This window comes from Mobula hypostoma, chromosome 15 (assembly GCF_963921235.1).
Source record: "Mobula hypostoma chromosome 15, sMobHyp1.1, whole genome shotgun sequence".
NCBI classification, from domain to species: Eukaryota; Metazoa; Chordata; class Chondrichthyes; order Myliobatiformes; family Myliobatidae; genus Mobula; species Mobula hypostoma.
The window spans coordinates 6,243,158-6,268,203 of record NC_086111.1 but is presented as its reverse complement, the minus strand read 5'-3'; the positions used below and the strand labels follow the sequence as shown (position 1 = coordinate 6,268,203).

At 41.3% G+C, this 25,046-nt stretch overlaps 1 protein-coding gene across 1 annotated transcript in view; it reads left to right on the top strand.

Annotated features, from left to right (window-relative positions):
• The window catches only part of lhfpl4a (LHFPL tetraspan subfamily member 4a), a 329,222-nt gene extending 305,482 nt beyond the window's left edge, over positions 1–23,740 (top strand). Inside the window, exons 3-4 of the mRNA XM_063067680.1 lie at positions 18,291–18,305; positions 21,090–23,740. Of these exons, the coding sequence (XP_062923750.1) occupies positions 18,291–18,304 (14 nt within the window). The 3' untranslated portion in view covers position 18,305; positions 21,090–23,740. The remainder of the gene's footprint in view (positions 1–18,290; positions 18,306–21,089) is intronic.
• The last annotated feature ends 1,306 nt before the right edge of the window (positions 23,741–25,046 follow it).

The window sequence follows — 25,046 nt, the reverse complement described above, 5'->3', positions numbered from 1 at the left end:
CAGAAATCTATCTAACTGTGTTTTAAACATCTTTAATGGGGTAGCCTCTACTGCTTCCCCAGGCAGAGAATTCCTCTGATTCACTACTCTCCAGGAAAAGCAGTTTCTCCTCATCTCCATCGTAAATCTATTTCCCCCAATCTTGAGGTTATGTCCTCTCATGATAGTCTCAGTGCCGGTCATTCTTGCTGACCCAGAAAGGGAGTTGTTTAACCTGCTGAATATCTTTGCTGGACGTGATCAAAAATAGCAGAGATTTTATTTTTATATATTGAGCGATACAGGCGGGACAGGCCCCTCCAGCCCAACGAGCCACACCACCCAGCAACCCACCTATTGAAGCCTAGCCTTATCACAGGGCTATTTACAATCACCAATTAGCCTTCTAACCCAGTATGCCTTTGGACTGTGAGAGGAAACCAGAGCACCCAGAGGAAACCCACTTAACTTGGATTTGTATTTTCTCCCTCAATGTTCCTTTGTTTCACTTCTTTTCTCATTCTCTTAATCCTGTCTTTTTTTTCTTTTTATTTCTTTCTTCATCTGAGTTGAATTTCAAGTTCTCTCTCCCTGCCTTTTGCTGCCCTGTTTCTACTCAATCCTTAATTTCTCTTGCTGAGTAAGTAGTCGGTCTTTTAGCTTTGAAAACTTTCAAAGTCAGAGCATGGCAATCCCATGATCTGACCACGCTTACAGCAAGTTGAAGTGCAGTGGTTAAATTATTGAAGTATCAATCCAGTTGACCTGGGATACTACTCTGGGGACATGTTTTCAAATCCTAAAATAGTCTGGGAACCTAGAAGTTAAAAAGTAAATTCAGAATCAGATTTATTATCACTGATATACAAATGTGTCACATGTGTTGTTTGTGACAGCAGTACAGTGCAAAGCATAAAAGAAGTATAATTATAAGGAATACATCGATTGAACAAAAGAGAGATAGTGAAGTAATATTCAGGGTTCATGAACTGTTCAGAAATCCGATGGCAAAGTGGAAAAAGCTGTTTCCAAAATACTGAGTGTATGTCCTTAGGCTCCTGTACGCATTAGCTGGTTGACAGGAAGGAAGAATTGCAAAGAAGACTTACAATGATTTTGCTGGGACCTGAGGACCTGATTTATAGGAGAAAATTAAATAGATAAAGATTTTATTCCCTGCAGCATAGGAAAATGAGGGGAGATTTGACAGAACTATGAGATCTATAAGACCATAACACCATAAGACATAGGAGCAGAATGAGGCCATCTGGCCCATCGAGTCTGCTCCGCCATTCAATCATGGCTGATCCTTTTTTTCTGTCTCCTCCTCAACTGCATTTCCCAGCCTTCTCCTTGTAACCTTTGATGCCATGTCCAATCAAGAACCTATCAATCTCTGCCTTAAATACACCCAACAGCATGGCTTCCACAGCTGTATTTGGCAACAAATTCCACAAATTCACCACCCTTTGGCTAAAGAAATTTCTGTGCATCTCTGTTTTGAAAGGTCACTCCTCTATCCTGAGGCTGTGCCCTCTTGACCTAGACTCTCCCACCATGGGAAACATCCTTTCCACATCTACTCTGTTTAGGCCTTTCAACATTCGAAAGGTTTCAACGAGAGCCCCCCTCATCCTTCTGAATTCCAGCGAATATAGACCAGAGCCATCAAACATTTCTTGTATGATAACCCATTAATTCCTGGAATCATCCTTGTGAATCTCCTCTGGACCCTCTCCAATGCCAGCACATCTTTTCTAAGATGAGGGGCCCAAAACTGTTCACAATACTCAAGGTGAGGCCTCACAAGTGCCTTATAAAGCCTCAGCATCACATCCTTGCTCTTGCATTCTAGACCTCTTGAAATAAATGCTATTTGCCTTCCTCACCATTGACTCAACCTGCAAGTTAGCCTTCAGGGTGTTCTGCACAAGAACTCCCAAGTCCCTCTGCATCTCAGATTCCCGGATTTTCTCCCTATTTACATAGAAACATAGAAACATAGAAAATAGGTGCAGGAGTAGGCCATTTGGCCCTTCAAGCCTGCACCGCCATTTATTATGATCATGGCTGATCATCCAACACAGAACCCCGCCCCAGCCTTCCCTCCATACCCCCTGATCCCCGTAGCCACAAGGGCCATATCTAACTCCCTCTTAAATATAGCCAATGAACTGGCCTCAACTGTTTCCTGTAGCAGAGAATTCCACAGATTCACCACTCTCTGTGTGAAGAAGTGTTTCCTAATCTCAGTCCTAAAAGGCTTCCCCTTTATCCTCAAACTGTGGCCCCTTGTTCTGGACTTCCCCAACATCGGGAACAATCTTCCTGCATCTAGCCTGTCCAATCCCTTTAGGATTTTATACGTTTCAATCAGATCCTCCCTCAATCTTCTAAATTCCAATGAGTACAAGCCCAGTTCATCCAGTCTTTCTTCATATGAAAGTCCTGCCATCCCAGGAATCAATCTGGTGAACCTTCTTTGTACTCCCTCTATGGCAAGGATGTCTTTCCTCAGATTAGGGGACCAAAACTGCACACAATACTCCAGGTGTGGTCTCACCAAGGCCTTATACAACTGCAGTAGTACCTCCCTGCTCCTGTACTCGAATCCTCTCGCTATAAATGCCAGCATACCATTCGCCTTTTTCACCGCCTGCTGTACCTGCATGCCCACTTTCAATAACTGGTGTATAATGACACCCAGGTCTCGTTGCACCTCCCCTTTTCCTAATCGGCCACCATTCAGATAATAATCTGTTTTCCTATTTTTGCCACCAAAGTGGATAACTTCACATTTATCCACATTAAATTGCATCTGCCATGAATTTGCCCACTCACCCAACCTATCCAAGTCACTCTGCATCCTCTTAGCATTCTCCTCACAGCTAACACTGCCACCCAGCTTCGTGTCATCCGCAAACTTGGAGATGCTGCATTTAATTCCCTCATCCAAGTCATTAATATGTATTGTAAACAACTGGGGTCCCAGCACTGAGCCTTGCGGTACCCCACTAGTCACCGCCTGCCATTCTGAAAAGGTCCCGTTTATTCCCACTCTTTGCTTCCTGTCTGCTAACCAATTCTCCATCCACATCAATACCTTACCCCCAATACCGTGTGCTTTAAGTTTGCACACTAATCTCCTGTGTGGAACCTTGTCAAAAGCCTTTTGAAAATCCAAATATACCACATCCACTGGTTCTCCCCTATCCACTCTACTAGTTACATCCTCAAAAAATTCTATGAGATTCGTCAGACATGATTTTCCTTTCACAAATCCATGCTGACTTTGTCCGATGATTTCACCGCTTTCCAAATGTGCTGTTATCAAAGCTTTGATAACTGACTCCAGCAGTTTCCCCACCACCGACGTTAGAAAATAGTCCACACATCTATTTCTGCTACTAAAGTGCATGACCATGCATTTTCCAACATTGTATTTCATTTGCCACTTTCTTGCCCATTCTCCTAATCTGTCTAAGTCCTTCTGCATTCTACCTGTTTCCTCAACACTACCTACCCCTCCGCCAATCTTCGTATCATCCGCAAACTTGGCAACAAAGCCATGTATTCCATCTTCTAAATCATTTATATACAGCATAAAAAGAAGTGGTCCCAACACTGACCCCTGCGGAACACCACTAGTCACTGGCAGCCAACCAGAAAAGGATTCTTCTATTCCCACTCACTGCCCCCTACCAATCAGACAATGCTCATGTTAGTAACCTCTTGTAATACCATGGGCTCTTAACTTGGTAAGCAGCCTCATGTGTGGCACCTTGTCAAAAGTCTTCTGAAAGTCCAAATATACAACATCCACTGCATCTCCTTTATCTAGCCTACGTGTGATCTCCTCAAAGAATTCCAACAGGTTTGTGAGGCAAGACTTTCCCTTAAGGAAATCATACTGACTTTGTGCTATCTTGACCTGTGTCACCAAGTACTCCATAAACTCAGCTTTAGCAATTGACTCTAATATCTTCCCAACCATTGAGGTCAGGCTAGCTGTTTTATAAATTCCTTTCTGTTGCCTTACTCCTTTCTTAAAGAGTGAAGTAACATTTGCAATTTTCCAGTCCTCTGGTACCATGCCAAAGTCCAATGATTTTTGAAAGATCATTTCTAATGCCACCACATTCTCTAGCGCTACCTCTTTCAGAACCCTAGGGTGCAGTTCCTCTGATCTGGGTGACTTATGTACCTTTAGGTCTATAAGTAAACCATAAGACCATATGCAGAATTAGGACATTTGGCCCATCAAGTGTGCTCTGTTATTCCATCATGGCTGATCCCCCTCAACTCTATTCTCCTGCCATCTCCCTGTAATCTTTGATGCCCTTACTAATCAAGAACCTATCAACCTCCACTTTAAATATACCCAATGACTTGGCCTCCACAACAATCTGTGGTAATGAATTCCACATATTCACCACCATTTTGCAAAAGAAATTCCTCCTCATCTCTATTCTAAAGGGATGCCCTATTCTGAGGCTGTGCCCTTTGGTCCAGAACTTCTCCACTATAGGAAACTTCCTCTCCATGGAGTAAATGTAAGCAGGTCTTTTACACTGATGTTTGGTGAGACTAGAACTACAGGTCATAGGTTTAAGGTGAATGGTGCAACATTTAAGAAGAATCTGAGGGGGAACTTCTTCACTCAGAGAGTGGTGAGAGTGTGGAACGAGCTGCCAGTGGAAGTGGTGAATGTAGGTTCAATTGCAACAGTTAAGAGAAGTTTGGATAAGTACCTGGATGGGAGGGGTATGGGGGGCTATGGTCCAGGTATGAGGCAATAGGACTAGGAAAAATAACAGTTCAGCACAGACTTGATGGACCAAAAGATCTGTTTCTGTGTTGTAGTGCTCTATGACACTATGACTTTAAGGACAAGACATCTAAAGTGATCAAGATAATGGATGTCAGCACTGATGAATCTCACTACTGTACATTTCTGTCCCTGAGTTTGAGAGTATTACACGTTTCAGAAAAGCTCTCTTTCACCATCCCATCAATATGCTCTTTATTTCAAATACATAGCCAATTTACAGTATAGTATAGACAATTGGTACATCTTTCCTACATTCATCATTGCATCAATTGAATATTCATTTAAAATGTGTCAATGCCATTCATGTTCCCTCTATCAATATTTCCGTGAATATGTTTTAATCCCAGTGTCAAAAGAGCATCTTCAAATGTGGAATGTCCAAGTACTTCATGCGAGTCATTCAAGTACACCACCTTATGATGGTGTTGGGTTCGAGCGGGGGTGAGTGCCTGGACACAGAAACCTGTGCTTTGCTAAGTTGCCTATCCCTTGAGTTGTGGGCTTTGACAGACCTACGATTTATTTGAGTAGGAAGCCATAATACTAAAAGAAAAAAAATGTCCAATTCTAAAAGGCCACAAAATTCAAACAGGGCAAACCAGCAAAAGATGAATAAATGTACCTTTTGGTCAGGCCAGTTAGGGCTTCAACAGTTAAACTTCAAGGTGCCAAAAGCTCCTTGTGGCCCTAAGACGGCCTCCCCTGTGACACCATTGCAACATCCCCATTTTCTGCACTGCTGGTCCTTGTAGTAAAATAATTGTTTTGATCCCTCAGTATGTAAGAACACTGTAACTATTTTATATCCACTAGAGGCAGAAATAGATTTTTACAACGTTTCATAAATAAAAATACATGAGAACTTCTCCTGCAGGATAATTTACTGGAAGTCAAGCTTAGTTTAATGAACATTTGTGCAGCAAGGCACTCTGTCTCAGGACTATTTCAGGACCATCTGGTTCCTGATTCTACAAATAGGCATATTTGTGCTATTACATCCTTGCAATGTGCTAAATCCCATCAGGGATTTACATAGGGATACATATGGCTTAACTTCACTTCATTGACATTCTTAATCTTGGATCAAGGTGGAGAGAAGTAATGCTCGCATCAGTGCACATGACATTTACCCACAGATGTGCAAACGCCATTCCCAGCCCAAGGCACACAGATGTAAAGTGAGATCATCTTTACGCATGCAGTCATTTTCTAATGCAGTCATGCACTCTGACAAAGATTACTACTCTATTCTATCATACAATTTGCACCATAAAAACCTAACAAGTGGGCTTTTCCCCCTCAGGCTGGGTAAGAATAGAACTCAAGGTCAAAAGTTTTAGGATGATAGGTGAAATATTTAAGGGGAATGTGAGGGGAAACCTCTTCCCTCAGAGGGTGGTTTGAGTGTGGGATGAGCTGCCTGCAGGATTGTGGAATGTAGGTTCAATTGTAACATTTAAGAGAAGTTTGATGGGTACACGAAAAAAAGGGATATGGAGGGCGTGCGTGGAGGTAGGTAGATAGAACTAGGCAGAAGACCAGGCCATCACAGATTCAATGGGCTGAAAGGCCTATTTCTGTGCTGTAGACCATAAGACAATAAGATATAGGAACAAAATTAGGCCATTTGCCCATCAAGTCTGCTCCACCATTTCATCATGGCTGATCCATTTTCCCTCTTAGCCCAATCTCCTGCCTTCTCCCTGTATTCCTTCTTGCCCTGACCAATCAAGGATCTACCAGCCTCTGCCTTAAATACACTCAATGACTCGGACTCCACAGCTGCCTGTGGTAACAAATTCCACAGATACACCCATCTCTGGCTAAAGAAATTCCTCCTCATCTCTATTATAAAATTCTGAGGTTGTATCCTCTAGTCCTAGACTTCCCCACTATAGGGAACATCCTCTCCACATCCACTCTATCGAGGCCTTTCACCATTCAATAAGTTTTAATGAGGTGTCCTCTGTAGTGCTCAATGATTCCATAGTTCTAACACCTACAGGTTTTGAGCATTCGTTCATTTGAACCTTTATAGGTAGCAGTCCATCTTGTAAAGCCTGTGACCCACAATGGGTTCTCAGCATCAAGTGTGTGGCTAAGCTAATGCTTCTGTGCTATAGGTTTCTATGACTCTAAACAACATTGCTTCTTGGTATGTCTGATGTCTGATGTATGATAGAGATACTATGAACTGTATGTCGGGTTATATAAGTTATGGTTACAAAAGTCTCCTGCCTTGTATCAGGCTTTGCTTTGTTAATCCATATTGGACAGGTTTACACCTTACTGCAAGTCCTTCTCCTGTGCATGTAAATTTATTGAATTGTCTTCATCTTTCATGAGAGGTACAATATTTGAATTGTCAGGGTTTCAGGATTATCGAGAAAGTTAACTGATATTGTGCAAAAAGAAAATATAATACCTTAAACATAAAAAAATAAGAACTAGGAGAAGGTGTCAGCCACCTGGCCCATTCAGCCTACTCTGCATTTCAATAAGATCATTGGCTGGTCTGTCCATGGGCTTAGCTCCATCTACCTGCCTTTTCCTTATCACCCTTAATTTACCTGCTATGTACAAATCTATCTAACTGTGCCTTAAATATATTTAATGAGGTAGCCTCTACTGCTACTCTGGGCAGAGAATTCCACAGTTTCACTACTCTCTGGATTTTCTCCAAATCTCCATCCTAAATCTATTTTCCCAAATTCTGAGTCAATATCCCATAGTTCTAGTGTCACTTTCCAGAGGAAATAACTTTCCTGTCACTTTCATAATTTCATATGTTTTTATAAGATCCCCTCTCATTCTTCTGAATTCAGAGTTTAAATCCATGTGGATGCAATGTTGGTACTTAACCTCTGCTTTATTGTTTTTGAGAAGGCTGTAGTAATTCATCTTGCTCATTCTTTGCAGTCCCTGGGTGCCGGCCCTGCTAAGTAGAAAATTCAAGGATATTGACCTAACATTAATGATAATAACAATAGCAATAGTGGGATATGCTTCCAAGTCAGGATGGAGATGAATGTGATACTGTTCCCATCTTCCCTCAGTCCTTAGCCTTCGAGTGTCAGAGCTGCAGCTGAATATTCCTGTCAGAGTCACCTTATGGTCAGATACTCCTGCATCCAGTGTAATTTCATGTGCATACAATCAGTATCTGTATATCAGCAGATCTACATATAAACGGCCAAACTCAAACAGTTACTTGTACATTGTGTTTTATAGCATTGCCTTGATATCTATATACAAGCTTCAAGATGGCCACCATCGTGCCAGTGCTGAAGCATAACACTGCCACAGGCCTGATGACTTCCGTCCAAGTTGCACTCACCCCTATCATTGCAAAGTGCTTTGAGAGACTGGTTCTATCTCATTTGAAATCCTGTCTGCCCACTACCCTGGACATTCATCAATTTGCCTATCGCACCAACAGGTCAACAGAGGACACCATTTCCACAGCACTTCACTCTGCCCTGTCCCCCTGTACAGCCCCAACTCTTACGTCAGAATGCTGTTCATTGACTTTAGTTCGGCATTCAATACTGTGATCCCCTCCAAGCTGATCGCCAAACTTTGCCAGCTTGGTATCAGCTCATCCTTCTGCAATTGGACCTTGGACTTTCTGACTAACAGACCTCAATCAGTTAAGTTAGACAACCTCTCCTCCTCCACTCTCACCCTGAACACTGGCGTGCCTCAAGGCTGTGTGCTGAGCCCTCTTCTGTACTCCCTTTTCACCTATGACTGCGTTCCTGTACATGGTTCTAACTCCATAATCAAGGTCGCAGACGACACCACGGTGGTTGGCCTGATCAGACGGAATGACAAGATGGCCTACAGGGACGAGGTCCAGCACCTGGCCATGTGGTGTGCCGACAACAACCTGGCCCTCAACACCCAGAAGACCAAGGAGATCATTGTGGTCCTCTGGCATGCTAGGAGTCACACTCACATCCCCATCTACATCAACGGAACTGTAGTGGAGCGTGTATCAAGCTTCAAATTCCTTGGGTGTCCACATCTCTGAGGATCTCACCTGGTCCCTGAACTCCTCCATCCTGATCAAAAAGGCGCAACAGTGCCTTTATTTCCTGCGGAGCATCAAGAAAGCTCACCTCTGTCTCAGGATACTGACAGACTTTTACCACTGAGAGCATACGCACCAACTGCATCTCAGCGTGGTATGGCAATTGTCCCGTATCGGACCGCAAAGCACTCCAGCGTGTGGTGAAAACTGCCCAGTGGATTATCAGCACCCAATTGCCCACCATTGAGAACATCTACCATAAACGCTGCCTGGGCAGGGCGAAAAGCATTATCAAGGGTGCATCTCACCCTAACCGTGGACTTTTTACTCTCCTCCCATCCGGTAGGCGCTACAGGAGCTTCCACTCCCGCACCAGCAGGCACAGGAAGAGCTTCTTCCCTGAGGCTGTGACCCTGCTGAACCTCACATCACAGCGCTAAGCAGTATTGCACCCATATTGTATTGTCTCAGTACTTTTATATTTGTGTGCTGTAGCACTTACTTTTTATTCACAGTTATTTTGTAAATATCACTACTCTTTGCATTTCTGGTTAGATGCTAACTGCATTTCATTGGCTTTGTATCTGTACTCGGCACAATGACAATAAAGTTGAATCTAATCTAATCTAATATGGTGTTTTTTTAATTATTGTGTTTATGTTTGATGTATTTTTACGCTGCATTGGATTCAGAATAACAATCATTCTGTTCTCCCTTACACTCTTGTATTGAAGAATGCCAATAAACTATCTTCAGATGCTGTGGCAAGTTGTTATTGACTTTGTAGACAGTAGTTGCAGAGAATACCACACGCCACTGGTGTATGGGGTAAATGCTGAAGATAGCTGGTGAGATATCAGTCAAATAACTCATTGATCATAATGCCTTGTGCCTCTTAAGTATTGTTGGAGCTGCATCTACTCGACAATGAAGAAAATTCCATACCACTTGTGCTTTACAAATTGTTCAAAATTAGTAGATTAATACTTCCCGGTATTAACTGAACCATTAGATTAGCAGGTGATATCTTCAATATCATCATTTATAGCAACCAAGTGAAAGCATTTTAATTTGTGGTTGGTTTCAATATCAGGAAACACAGATGATAAGAGCAATAGGAAAGACATTGCAACATTGTTTGTTGAAATCACAGGACACCAGCTGTTCAGGTAATCCAGGCCATTTGTATCTAATTTAGCTTTGACGATCATGGATATCAAAGGGCAATGAAGTTTATTAATTAGAATATACAATTGAAGGAGATTTTACAATACAGACTGCCTTGCTTTGAAAATGAGAATGTAAGACTCCTATTTGTCCAGATAAGTTGCTCTTCAAAGTTCAAAGTAAATTTATTATCAAAATATATGAGTGTGTACAGTATATACAGAGGGAATAACTTCACTCGTCCCAACTCTAACTATTCCCACCGCCATACAAGTCAGTGTCAAGGACTCTTTACCTCATGTTCTCAATATTTATTTATTGTTTATTTATTTATTATTATTATTTCCTTTTTCTTTTCCATTAGCACAGTTCATTGTCGTTTAGACATTGGTTGTTTGTCCATCCTGTTGTGTGAGGACTTTCACTGACTCTATTATGTTTCTTGGATTTACTGTGTTTGCCCACAGGAATACAAATCTCAGAGTTATGTATGGTGACATATATGTACTTTGATCATTAATTTACTTTGAACTTTGAAGAGATTGTGGAATGACAATAAATAACCTTGTGTTTGAGGTCAGTGGAGTTATCCATGTTGATTCAGGAGCCTGATGATTGAAGGGTAATGAATGTTCCTGAACCTAGTGGTGTGGGTCCCAAGAATTCTGTACCTCCCTTCTGATGGCAGCAGCAAGAAGAGAACATAACCTGGATGGTGGGGATCCTAATGGATGCTGATTTCATTGTGGCAGGGCTCCTTGTAGATGTACTCAATGATGGGGAAGGCCATGCTAGTGATGGACTAAGCTATCTTTCATTGCAACCATTTCAATGGGCATTCAACAATGAATGGGAAAGAATTCAAGAAAGCAAGAGAACAGGAGCATGATGAGGCCATTCAGCCCATCTCACCTGCCCCACCATTCATTATAATCATTATGTGTTGTCCACACTTGCCTCTACTCCCCTTCTGTACCCATTCTCAAATTCCTGATCTATGAAATATGTATTTACTTCCTCCAAATACCCATCCACTTTAATCCTCTGGGGTAGAGAATTCCAGAGATTCACTGCCCTCTGCAAGACGAAATTCTTACAGACATTGTATTGCAATGTGACTGCCCTGTATTTTGTAACTATTTCTTCACCCAGGAGAATCTCAAGTGAGTGGAAATGCCTCAGAAGTTTACCTTGCTGTAGCTCTGTAGGTTCTTGTATGTTTCAATAAGATTCCTTCATAACTTTCTAAACTTCAAACATACATCTAAACTAGATTGGAAGTAATTCAGATATACAGAGGGATGTTCTATCCCATCTTTATGTAAAAATTAGCAGAGCACCTGTAGTGTGTAACAGTTCTTGTTTTTCCAAGTAGTCCATCCAGTGGTTCTTAAAGAAATAACACTGAAAGGCTTTGGAATATTTTGAAGGTTTTCACAGGAGGGTCAAAAGTACAGAAGACCTTTGCTAGTTTACTTTTGCTAGTTTCCTAGGAAACTGACATCTCCCACCTCCGCCCGCCCCCCCCCCCCCCCCGCAACCCATAGATAAGACTTACCTGGCTCAGGAGTGGAAGTGGGCCAATATTCTCCCAATGAAGAGCTCAGCTCTCTGAATAGAGCATAGAACAATACATCATATCAACAGGCCCTTCAGCACATGGGCACCGCTATAGCGTAGTGATTAGCGCGACCATATTACAGCTCGAGGAATCGGAGTTCAGTGTTCAATTCTGATGTCATCTGCAAATAGCTTATACATTCTCCCCATGGAATCCATGGGTTTTCTCTGGGTGCTCAAGTTTCCTCCTGCTGTGGTATCATCCAGTACCTTTCATAATTTACTTTCAATGACTTTCTTGCAAGGGATGGGGCATGAAAATGGTGAAATGGTGGATGGATCTCCATCAAGTTGTAGTTGTCTCAGCCAAACATGTCCAAATGTCGTTCTCACCGGAGTTATCTTTTCTCCATTATAAGTTCTTAGTTGCATATCTGTAGGCTTCAGTTCAGTATTGTTCAAACTCATTTTGTGAAATGACTTGATAGCTGAGCCCATGTCCAATTCCATTTTAATTAATTTGCCATTCACTTCTGGTGTAAGCCATATTGCTTATCTATTGTTAGTTTTGATATTGTAAATCTCAAGGTTACGCAGTCCGGTTACACTCTCAGAGTTATCAGATTTTTCATCAGCAGCATGCAGATTAGTGTGCCATAGAACACACAGTCACACACCACACACACCACATATAGTTAATGTAGAACATACAGTCAGACACCATACACAACACGTATAGTTCCCATAGAACATGCAGTCACAGCAACCACTCAGCGCGTATAGTTACCAGAGAACATATAGTCACACACTGCACACAGGACGTAGTGTTACCATGGAACATAGAGACATACACTGCACACAGCACATATATTTTCCATACAACATACATTCACACACTTCACACAACATGTATATTTACAATACAACATACAGTCAAACACACAACACAGAATGTTTAGTTATCTTAGCACGTACAGACACAAGCCACACACAGCACAGATAGTTACCATAGAACATAGAGTCACACAGCATGCACAACACGTATAGTTACCATAAAACATACAGTCACTCACCAAACAACACATATAGTTACCATAGAATATAGAGACACACACCGCATACAGCATGTATGGTTACCACAGAACATACAGTCACACACCACTCACAAAACGTATGGTTACCATAGATCATACAGTCACACACCACTCACAAAACGTATGGTTACCATAGATCATACAGACACACACTGCACACAAAATGTATGGTTACCACAGAACATACAGTCACACACCACTCACAAAACGTATGGTTACCATAGATCATACAGTCACACACCACTCACAAAACGTATGGTTACCATAGATCATACAGACACACACTGCACACAAAATGTATGGTTACCACAGAACATACAGACACACATCGCATTCAGCACCTATAGTTCCCACAGAACATACAGTCACAAAAATAATATTATCCCTGAGAGGCATGGTCTGTGAATTGATGATCCATGGAACGTTTCCATCAATCCATACCACAGAATAGGGGTTGATTGCTTCAGGGTGACTCTTGATGGATGAAAAATACTGTTCTTAATTTGTGGTTGATGATCTTTGAAATGCAGTTCATTGAGTTGGGCCTTAGTGTCAGCAGCTGACGGGGGATGCTACAATGGGGCAAATGGTCTGTTTTTGTTGTATAAACTTCAGCAATTCCATGAAATCGCAATGCTTCTTTTCCAAGTGTAATAACATTCCTGGAGAGAGGGTGCAGAGATTTTACTCTCAGCATTTGATGGCACTGTTACTAAAATCACAAAGACCAAATTCCATGGAATTATTTGAAAATGCATTTATATTCAGAGTCCGCTTATTTCACTAGTTTCTATCTACTCTGCGAACTGTGTTTCCGGGGACTCCAGTATAAACATCATCTGTGTGAATTGTCGCTCAACGTGGATTTTGCATCATGACATCTTGCTTTTCTTCCCGGGAGTTGTAGTTGGAGAAGCAGGAATTCAGCACAGGCTTTAGCAGGAAACACTTGTAGGGTCAGATGGGTGAAAGACAACTGGAGAACTATTTTATTAAAGAAGGTAGGTCTGGTTGGAGCTCGTAAAGTACGTTACATACCTTGATGTTGTGGGGTAAAATTCATTACAAATTCCTGTGTCTCAGAAAAGCTTTGTAATTTTAACCAGCTTTGGTAACCAAGCATTGGTCAGACCAAACCTGAAGTATTATGAGCAGGTTTGAGCCCCTTATCCATGAAAAGATGTGCTGGCATTGGAGATAGTCCAGAGAAGGTTCACGAGAATGATTCTGGGAATGATAGGGTTAACATATAAGGCACATTTGATGGCTCCGGTCCTGTACTTGCTCGAGTTTAGAATAATGAGGGAACCTGACTAAAACTTCTTGAATATTGAAAGGCCTGGATAGAGTGGATGTGGAGATGCTGTTTCACACATTGGGGAAGTATAGGACCAGAAATCAGAGCCTCAGAATTTCCCTTTAGAACAGAGATGCGCAGGAATTTCTTTAGTCAGAGAGTGGTGAATCTGCAATTCATTGCCGCAGACAACTGTGGAGGCCAGGTTATTGAGTATGTTTAAAATGGAGGTTGATAGATTCTTGATTCGTAAAGGCATCAAAGGTTACAGACAGAAGACAGAAGAATAGAGTTGAGAGAGATAATAAATCAACCATGATGGAATTTTGGAGCAGACTTGATGGGTTGAATGGCCTCATTCTTTTCCCATATCTTATGGTCTTCTGGTGTGTACAGGGAGAAGAAAGAAGCGCCATTAAAAAGTAGTTGCTTCAATTGTCTAGAGTTCAAACAGAGCTTTCTAGGCAGAAGGGAGGGCATACTCATTTCATTGATGGTAGGAGCAGAAATAAAACAATACATGGAAGGATAATTGCATAGATTTGAACATCTCCTAACTTATCTGTCAGAGAATCTGAACAGAACTGACTTTACTAACATAAGAAATAAGATATATTCTGTGGATGTGAACGGGACACCCTAATGATATGCTGCCTCTGAGGTGCCAGGGTCAGGGATGTCTCGGATCACGTCCACAGCATTTTGGAGGGGTGAGGGAGAAGTAGCCAGATGTCTTGGTACATATTGGTACCAATGAGATAGGAAGGAAAAGCAAAGGGGTCCTGAGAGAGAATTTGGAGAGCTGGGCAGAAAGCTGAGAAGCAGGACCTCCAGGGTAGTAATTTCTGAATTGCTACCAGTGCCATGTGCCAGTGAGGGTAGAAACAGGATGACCTGGCAGCTAATTGCATGACTGAGAAGCTGGTGCAAGGGGCAGGGCTTCAGGTTCATGGATCATTGGGGTCTCTTCTGGGGGAGGTATGACCTGTTTAAAAGTGACGGGTTGCACCTAAACCCAAGGGGGACCAGGTGGGCAGGTTTTTTAGAGCTTTCGGGGAGGGTTTAAACTAATTTGGCAGTGGGGTGGGAACCAGTGTGAAGGGACTCAGGATAGAGCGGACAGTACAAAAGCAAAGATGGCATGCAGTCAGACTGTCAGGAAGGGCAGGCAGATGATAGGACAAAATTGCAGCCAGCAGGGTGACTACCAGTGCATTAGGGATGCAGAATCAAAAAGGGTAGCAAATATAGCACTCAAAGTGTTATATCTCAATGCACAGAGTATAAGCAATAAGGTGGATGATCTTGTTGCACCGTTACAGATTGACTGGTATGATATTGTGGCCATCACTGAATCATGGCTGAAGGATGGTTGTAGTTGGTAGCTGAAAGTCTAAGGTTACACATTGTTTTGGAGGAAGAGGGTGGCGGGGCTCTGTTGGTAAAGAATGGCATCAAATCAGTAGAAAGATATGACATAGGGTCAGAAGATGTTGAATCCTTGTGGTTTGAGTTAAGAAACTGCAAGGATAAAAGGACCCTGATGGCAGTTATATACAGGCCTCCTAACAGTAGCTGAGATGTGGACCACAGTTTAAAATGGGAAATAGAAAAGACGTGTCAAAAGGGCTATGTTCTGGTAGTCATGGGATATTTCAACAAACAGGTCGATTGGGAAAATCAAGCTGGTAATGGATCTCAAGAGAGTGAGTTTGTTGAATGCTTGTAAGATGGGTTTTAGAGCAGTTTGTCATTGAGCCTACAAGGGGATCAGTTATATTGGTTTTTGTGTTATGTAATGAACCAGAGACAAGCTTAAGGTTAAGGAACCCTTAGGAGAGAATGATCACAATATGACTGAGTTCAACATGAAATCTGATAGGGAGAAAGTAAAGTCTGATATAGCAGTATTTTAGTGGAGTAAAAGAATTTACACAGGTATGAGAGATGAGTTATCTAAAGTAAATTGGAAGGAGCTGCTGGCAGGGATGACAGAAAAGCATCAATGGCATGAATTTCTGGGAAAAATGAGGAAGGCGCAGGGTAGACTTATTCCAAAAACAAAGAAATACTCTAATGGCAAAATAGTACAACCGTAGCTGACAAGGGAAGTCAAACCAAATGTGAAAACAAGAGAGGGCATACAACAAAGCAAATATTAGTGGGAAGATAGAGGATTGGGGAGCTTTTGAAAACCTGCAGAGAGCAACTCAAAAAATCATTAGGAGGGAAAAGATGAAATATGAAAGCAAGCTAGCAAACAATATCAAAGTGGATAATAAAAGTTTTTCAAGTATGTAAAAAATAAGAGAGATGAGAGTGAATATAAGAGCGTAGAAAATGAGTCCGGAGAAATAGTAACAAGGGACAAGGACATGGCAGATAAACTAGATTAGTATTTTGCATTAGTCTTCACTGCAGAAGACACTAGCAGTGTGCCAGGTGTTGAAGGGTGTGAGAGAAGAGAAGTGCAGCTACTGTTACAAGAGAGAAGGTGCTCAAAAAGCTGAAAGATCTATGTCACCCGGACCAGGTGAACTGAACCTAGGATTCTGAAAGAGGTAACGGTAGAGATTGTAGCGGCATTAGAAATGATCTTTCAAAAACCATTGGACTCTGGCATGGTGCCAGAGGACTGGAAAATTGTAAATATCACTCCACTCTTTAAGAAAGGAGGAAAGCAACAGGAAGGAAATTATAGACCAGTTAGCCTGAACTCTGTGGTTGGGAAGATGTTGGAATCAATTGTTAAGGATGAGGTTATGGAGTACTTGGTGGCACAGGAAAAAATAGGACAAAATCAGCATGGTTTCTTACCTGATGAATCTGTTGGAATTATTTGAGGAGATTACAAGTAGATAGGTAAAGGGGATGCAGTGGATGTATATTTGGACTTTCAAAAGGCCTTTGACAAGGTGCCACACATGAGGCTGCTTACCAAGTTAAGAGCCCATGATATTACAGGAAAGTAACTGGCATGGTTAGAGCATTGGCTGATTGGTAGGAGGCACCGGGTGGGAATAAAAGGATCCTTTCCTGATTGGCTGCCAGTGACTAGTGGTGACTGCAGGGGTCGGTGTTGGGACCGCTTCATTTTATGTCGTATATCAATGATTTAGATGATGGAATGGATGACTTTGTTGCCAGATCTGCAGATGATATGAAGATTGGTGAAGAGCCAGGTAGTATTGAGGAAACAAGTAGGCTACAGAAGGACTTTGACAGATTAGGAGGATGGGCAAGAACTTGACAAATTAAATACAATGTTGGAAAATGCATGGTCATGCACTTCAGTAGAAGAAATAAATGCGCAGACTATTTCCTAAACTGTGATAACATTCAAAAATATGAGCTGGAGGCAGGTCATTAGGTGTATTTAAGGCAGAGATAGATAGGTTCTTGATTGGACATGACGTCAAAGGTTACGGGGAGAAAGCTGGCAAGTGGGGCTGAAGAGGGGAAGAAAGGATCAGCCAAAATTGAATAGCAGAAGAGACGATGGGCCAAATGGCCTAATTCTGCTCTGATGTCTTTTTGTTGTACTGTATACATTTAAATTTATATTTTATTTATATCTTATTGTTGTATACATTTAAATTTATATCTTATTTATATCTTATTGTTGGATACATTTAAATTTATAATTATTTATATCTTATTGTTGTATACATTGAAATGATCTGCTGCAGGCATTAAAATATGAATATGCCTTCACAGTTTATGTTGAATTACAGACACCCTCTGTAATCCTGAAATTCATTGATTTATTAATAAATCAATGCACCCGCAAAGCTAACAGTATTATGAAGAACCCCATGCACCCCTCATACAAACTCTTCTCCCTCCTGCCATCCAGCAAAAGGTACCGAAGCATTCGGGCTCTCACGACCAGACTGTGCAACAGTTTCTTTCCCCAAGCCATCAGACTCCTCAATACCCAGAGACTAGACTGACATCTACATCATTTATTATTATATCGTAATTTGTCCTCTACTGTGCCTATTGTCTTGTTTATTAATTATTGTACTGCCCTGCACTGTTTGGTGCACTTTATGTAGTCCTGTGCAGGTCTGTAGTCTAGTGTAGTTTTTATGTTGTTTTACGTAGTCTAGTGTAGCCTTGTGTTGTCTCTCATAGTCTAGTGTAGTTTTGTGTTGTTTCCTGTAGCACCAGGGACCTGGAGGAACATTGTTTTGTTTTTACTGTGTACTGTATGGTCGAAATGACAATAAACTTAACTTGACTTGACTTGAGTATGAATACAGCAATGCATCACGTATTTCTGTTTCCTGATTAAATCTTTCTTCTACTCTCTTTCCCGCTGTTCAGAGGATCTGATGTGAGGTAAGTTTGAATGCATTGTAAGTGAATTATCCTTCAATTTCTGTACAAGTAATTCCAATGCTGATATTATAGAAGTGATTCAAATCTCAGCATTGCTGCAGCAATCTGATAATAACAGCCATAATCTGTAGTATTCCACCACTTTCCATCAAGGATATATACAGTATACTAATATATACAGAAAATTGCCGGAAAAGTGCCAGCATTATGATGAAGGACCCCACCCACCCTGTTAATGGACTGTTTGTCCCACTCCCATAAGGAAGGAGGCTATGTAGCATCCACAGCAGAACCATCAGACTCAAAAATTGTTACTTTCCCCAAACAATAAAGCTGATCAACACCTTCACCCAGTCAGCCACCTCACCACACCCCCAGCCAAGACTACTTTATTATCTCCTGTCAGTCACCTTATGTACAGACACTCCTGTGACTAGCGTCAGTTTATGGACATACAATCAATCCCTATATAAGCTATCTTAACTCCAGCTAGTGTATATCTTACAAACACACCACTTCTATTCTTGCTCTTATTTCGCAAGAGTAACAGTGATTCTGTTTGTGAGATGTAAACTAGCTAGTGTTAACTTGCCTGTACAATTGAAAAGACATTCCATAAAAGATGCTCAGTTGTTGTAGGGAGTACAAAAGGGTTCATTACTTATCACTGAACTATAGGAAATGATACGCACAAAGAATTAACTGCCCTGGGAGAGTCTAGGAACACAGGAAGAGCCTCTGAATAGAATAATATCCCTTTAGAATGGAGGATATTTTTGTAACCAGAGGGTGGTGAATCTGAAATTCATTGTCACAGATGGCCATAGAGGACAAGCAATTAGGAATATTTAAAGCAGAGGTTGATAGTTTTGCGACTGGTTACGATGTCAAAGATTATGGGGAGTAAACGGGAGAATGGGGTTGAGGGGCATAATAATTCCATGATGGAAGGGAGGCACAGACTTGATGGGCCAAATGACCCAATTCTGTTACTTTCTCTTATGGTCTTATTGGCTCATTGCTGAACGCAAAATTTTAAGAAATGATACATAATGAAACATTAAATGCCTTGAGTCTTTCCTGCATTCAAAGGTGAAACTTAAGGTGTTATTTACTTAAGACAGTGATGAGTTTGGATAAATTGAATTCCAGCTTTTGTTCCATGTGCGGGGTTTAGACACGCTGAGGTAGATGCAGGTCTTTGATCAGTGCAGAGTTTAGAACGATGAGGTACATGCGTGTTCTTGGTCAGTGCAGGTTTTAGACGTGATGAGGTAGATGCACATATTGGTCACTGCAGATATTAGACATGGTGAGAAAGATGCAGGTCTTTGGTCAGTGCAGGTTTTAGACACGATGAGGTAGATGTACGTCTTTGGTCAGTGCAGAGTTCAGACACAGTGAGGTAGATGCAGGTCTTTGGTCAGTGAAGAGTTTAGAAAGATGAGGTACATGCGTGTTTTTGGTCAGTGCTGGTTTTAGACACGATGAGGTAGATGCACGTCTTTGATCAGTGCAGGGTTGAGAACAATGAGGTACATGCGTGTCTTTGGCTAGTGCAGGTTTTAGGCACAGTGACGTAGACGCAGGTCTTTGATCAGTGAAGAGTTTAGAACGACGAGGTACATGCATGCTCTTGGTCAATGCAGGTTTTAGACGTAATGAGGTAGATGCACATCTTGGTCACTGCAGATATTAGACATGGTGAGAAAGATGCAGGTCTTTGGTCAGTGCAGGTTTTAGACACGATGAGGTAGATGTACGTCTTTGGTCACTGCAGAGTTTAGACAGAGTGAGGGAGGTCCACATCTTTGGTCAGTGCAGAGTTTAGACATGATGGGGTGGATGTATATCTTTGGTCACTGTAGGATTTAGATAGACCAAGGTAGTTTCACATCTTTGTTCAGTGTTATTGAACAAACCTTTGTTTTACTGTCCTCTCATTATTTGGTTCCATTGACTCCAGAAAACCAAATATCTGTGAGGTGGCATGGGGAGCTGTGAAAATAGAAGTAGGACAAGGGACTCAATGTCCTATTCTACAAAACAAAGACTTGTCCACCCCAAATTTGAGACAACAAATTCAAATAAGAGCTGGTGGAGAAACATTTTGGGATCTTAAATGATTCTTGGAAATATAATACTGTCATAGGTGGGAGCACAACATTTCTAACAGATTTGAAGAATAAACCAGATAGCTTTCTGTAACCAAATGGTTTGTAGGAACAGTAGTGATGCATCATAGATAATGTGGTCTTGGTGGGCTTTATGCTTCCTATTCCCCATTCTGGTTCCCCTCTTGTCCCCCCTCTTCACTTGCCACCCTGGTCCTTCCTTTTCTACCATAATCCTGTCTCTTTTCCTATCAGATCCCTTCTTTTCCATCCCTTTACCATTTCTACCATAATCCTGTCTCCTTTCCTTCTTTTCCATCCCTTTACCTTTTCCACCTATCACCTCATGGCTTCTTACCACATCCACCTCCCACCTACCTACCCCCCACCTCAGCTGATTTCACCTGCCACTCCTTCCTCTTCCCCCAACCTTCTTATTGTGGTTTCTTCTCCCTTCCTTTCCAGTCCTGATGAAGGATCTTGGTCTGAAACACCGACTCTTTATTCTTCTCCATAGACACTGCCTGACCAGTTGAGTTCCTCTAGTATTTTGCATTTGTTTTTTTTTATGTTCACTTATAACCAAACATGAAATTTAACGCTGGAGTTTGGAGGGTGGCGGGAAGGTGTATGAAATTTCATAATTAATCTTTTTCTCTCTCACCCTTAGATTGAAGCCCAGTGCTGCAGACACCTCATAACTTGCCAACATCACTGAGATTAAAAACGCCTTTAACCACCACACCAACACAACAATACTGACCTTTTTAACTGAAAAAAATAATGCCACAAGGGAAAAACAACAACAGCAAAATACATCTGCAAAGGCTGCCATGTCCCCTGCTCCACGGAACAGAGAAGGAAATTGCTGCTCTGGAGAAATACTTCCACCAGTATTCTCTGCACAACAAGTGACGTACTTCACTGCAAGGAGCCTGGATCAAACAGTATGTATTCACCAATCAGGATTGACTTTGCAGGCATCAGGTGCATACAACCTTCGTGTACAGCACAGTGTTGGTAATTAATTCTTTACTTCGTTCTGTACTTTCACTACAAGACTGTAAAGCTGATTTGATATTTTTCTGTACAAAGTTTAAAAAATGATGAAATATATAATGTAAATTCTACTAAATACAGGGTAAAGATAGAACATAGCAACACATGTATAAAGAATTTTCATAAGACGTTGCTACCTGCCAGAAAGCTTCCCCATCGATCACCTGTTATATATTGGGGACGACAGAGCAAACATTTCAGTTTATAAAAGAACACTGCTTTATAAATTCCCTCTGCTCCTGGTCCAAATTGCTGTTGAAAGCAGGATTAATACTGTTCATTCTATCACTCAAAAGAACTGATTCGGTCTGGATTAGGTTCTGTAGTGCTGGAACTCCAAATATCGTACTTTATTTTGTACCAAGCGTAAGGGATGATGGCGTGATGTGGTCACCAAGTTGTGTGCATGTGACTAACAGAAGAAGATACTTTCTGTTTTCATTGCGCCTCTTCCATTCTTTTGTACTTAATCCCCATCCTTTAAAGACCCTAACTCAAGATTTTCAATCCAAGGCCTAATTTTAGTTGATCTGAAATTTAATTATGGCCGAAATGCTGAAAGAATGTAATTCATTGTCATCGAGCCCAAGGCCTACAGCTGATGCTGATGGCAGCCACTGTAATAATATTGAGGAAATGTTGCTCCTCGACGCATTGGGTCAGACACTTGCTGTGATGGAGAAAGGGTAATAGACACACGTTTGGGCCTCGGTGTTTGGAGTTATAAAATTTTTCAACCGAAAGGATGGGATTCTGAAGGTCATGAGAGAGCAGTGGGAGTGCGCTGGTATTTGTTGATTTAAATTGTGTTTGTAATCGATCTGTTCAAAGTAAAGTAAATTTTATTAAGGCAAAAGAGTGCATTCTGCACAGATGGATGGCAAGTTCTGCTTCCTTCACTCAACGTTGCTGTTTGATGTGGACTGAATCTCTCATTCATTCTCTTCACGCCGAATGTCAAGTCCCTGAGGAACTGAAAGCAAATGAACTTGAACTTATTAAGTATCTTCAGGTTACAATTGACCCCCAGCCCAACGTGCCCCCAATCATTGGGCCATTGGTGATTTCCAAGAACTCGAAAGCAAAGGAGCAGAGAGGAGGTCCAAGTTGGGTGCAGTGGAGAATCCTCTCATGGGGTCTGACTGAGCAGGGAAGATAGGTGGGCCCAGCCAGAGCTTGTGGACGGCCACATTTCCAAATATCTTGCCTGGCAGCAGATTGTCAAGGTGTCTAATAAGAAGCATGAAACAATACTTTGGCTGTTGCATAAACAAGGAGAAAACAATTAGTGATATTGTATGCCTAGTAACTTCTACTTAAGTTCTTGATGTTTATGCTAATGGCTCACCCATCCAAATATGGAAAGGTTGTTGTGGACAGCAGCTGAGGGTCTTATTTACTCAGTTAAGATTGAGAACTTGCTTCTAAAACCCAGAACAAACATAACTGGGAGGGATAATCACAGTGATGATGGAAACTGATTGAGTTCCAGTTCTGATATAATCGTAAATATAGCTAAGAGGTCAGTTTTTTTTTAATGAACAGGCATTTGTAATGTAGTTTGGAAGCTTTAGGAATCTGAGGCTTCGCATATGATTGTTTTTTTCATGTTTATTGAATACAAATGTGGTTAAGTTAATCAAGTTAAGGGTATCTGCTGAGAGTTGTACTCAGTCACTTGCATTCATCTGGTACAAAGGCATGGATGGTAAGCACAGATATCAGCCACCTCCTGCTCGTGCGTTTAATCAAAGCACTAGAGACAAAATCCCGTTGCCCACCCCGTGTTTCTGTATACGGTCAAAATGTTGAATACTAAACTGGAAATAGCTATTATTTTACAGGAACTTTAACAAGGTGTCTTTTTCTTTAAGATGGACCTCCTTTCCAATATAAAAATACCCAAGGCAGATGGAGATTGGTTGAGACAGGCTGGGCAAGCCAAACTAACTTGTGCTACTTTACATTTCCATAGACAGAAACTGAGCATTCATTTAATTTAATATTCAGACAGTTTGTCTCACAAATTAGGAAGATATATCTCTGTACTTAAACAGGAAGTCTCAATCCCACTCTGGTTAATTGCCACCAGAAGTTACATCCATTTTGAGGGAGATATCTGACACAGAACTGATTGATTAACTATAAATCATGAAAGGGAGCAAGTTGAGAAGGCAGAATTAATTTAATCCATGGCCTACTTTAAACAACTTCCTTAGAACTGTCCTAGAAATGATGATAACCTAATGGTCTTCAACTGGATCTTAGAACTGTCCTAGAAATGATGATAATCTAATGGTCTTCAACTGGATCTTTAATGATTTTCGTATTCTGCCCTGGAATATGTTTATAATTAGGTCACAGGTCTTTTTCGAAGATATTCATATACTGATCTTGTGAGAGTGGAGTAGAAATGCTATCTTCAGAATGGTTTGTAAGCCCATGATTAAAGTCTCCAGGTTTGAGACTCAGCAACTAGGTCTTGCCACTGTTTGACGATCACATTTTTGGAAGAGTGCATAATTTTGCAGTGAAAGCACACATAATCTTAAATCGTTGCACTAGCAAAGTTGTAATAACCTCAGCCTACATAGCAAGCCCCTCTGAATAATATCCATGCATTATTTACAAAAATTAGCAACCAACCCTATTTTATACAAACACAAGAGATTCTGCAGATGCTGGAAATCCCAAGCAACACACAAAATACAGGAAGAAATCAGTAGTTCAGGTAGCACCCCCACTTTGGCATCTTACCTCTTCTTCTCACCTGCCTATTACCTCCCCCTGGAGCCCTTCCTTCTACCTGTTCTCCCATGGTCCATTCGCCTCACCTTCTCAGAAGCCTTCTTCTCCAGCCCTTTAGCTTTCCCACCCACCTGGCTTCACCCATCACCCCCTTCTCCACTTTCCAGTCCTGCTGAAGCATCTCAGCCTGAAACTTTGACTGTTTATTCATTTTCCATAGATACTGCTGGATGCCGATTTCCTCCAGCCATCTGTGTGTGTTGCTTCTATTTTACACATCCTTACCCGAGAAAAATGTCAGTGAAAACAAATTTATACTTTCATAACTGCAAGACAGACATCACCAATCATTTTCACTAACTTTGCTGGCCAGTATTTAAAAATGAGCTAAAGACACTTGTAAAGTTAGTATAAAGTTTTCAAATAGACTGATGGATCCTGAATGCTTCAGTTCATCTAAAATGTTAGTTTTCAGCCACTGATGAATCTTAATAATCCCTTGTTGCAAATGAGTGACATCACTGTGTGTGAACGCCTTTTATTTAACTATTATTATCCTTGTTCAGAAAGAACTTGCATTTGGTAATTATACAGTATTTTTAAAAGTTACATAAGGTCAGACTAGTGATGGTCATTCTCTTCCATTAGCTGGTAACCCTAGCACACCTACACTGTACAACTCACCAGCAGTGAGAGTGGGTAGACATCACTTGTTTACAAAGCCCATGTGAGATTATTTCTATCATGTACTCTGTTCCAAAATGGCTTAAACTGGGATTGAGTCCTCGGCTTTAGACTGAATCTGGTTGTCTGTGTATCC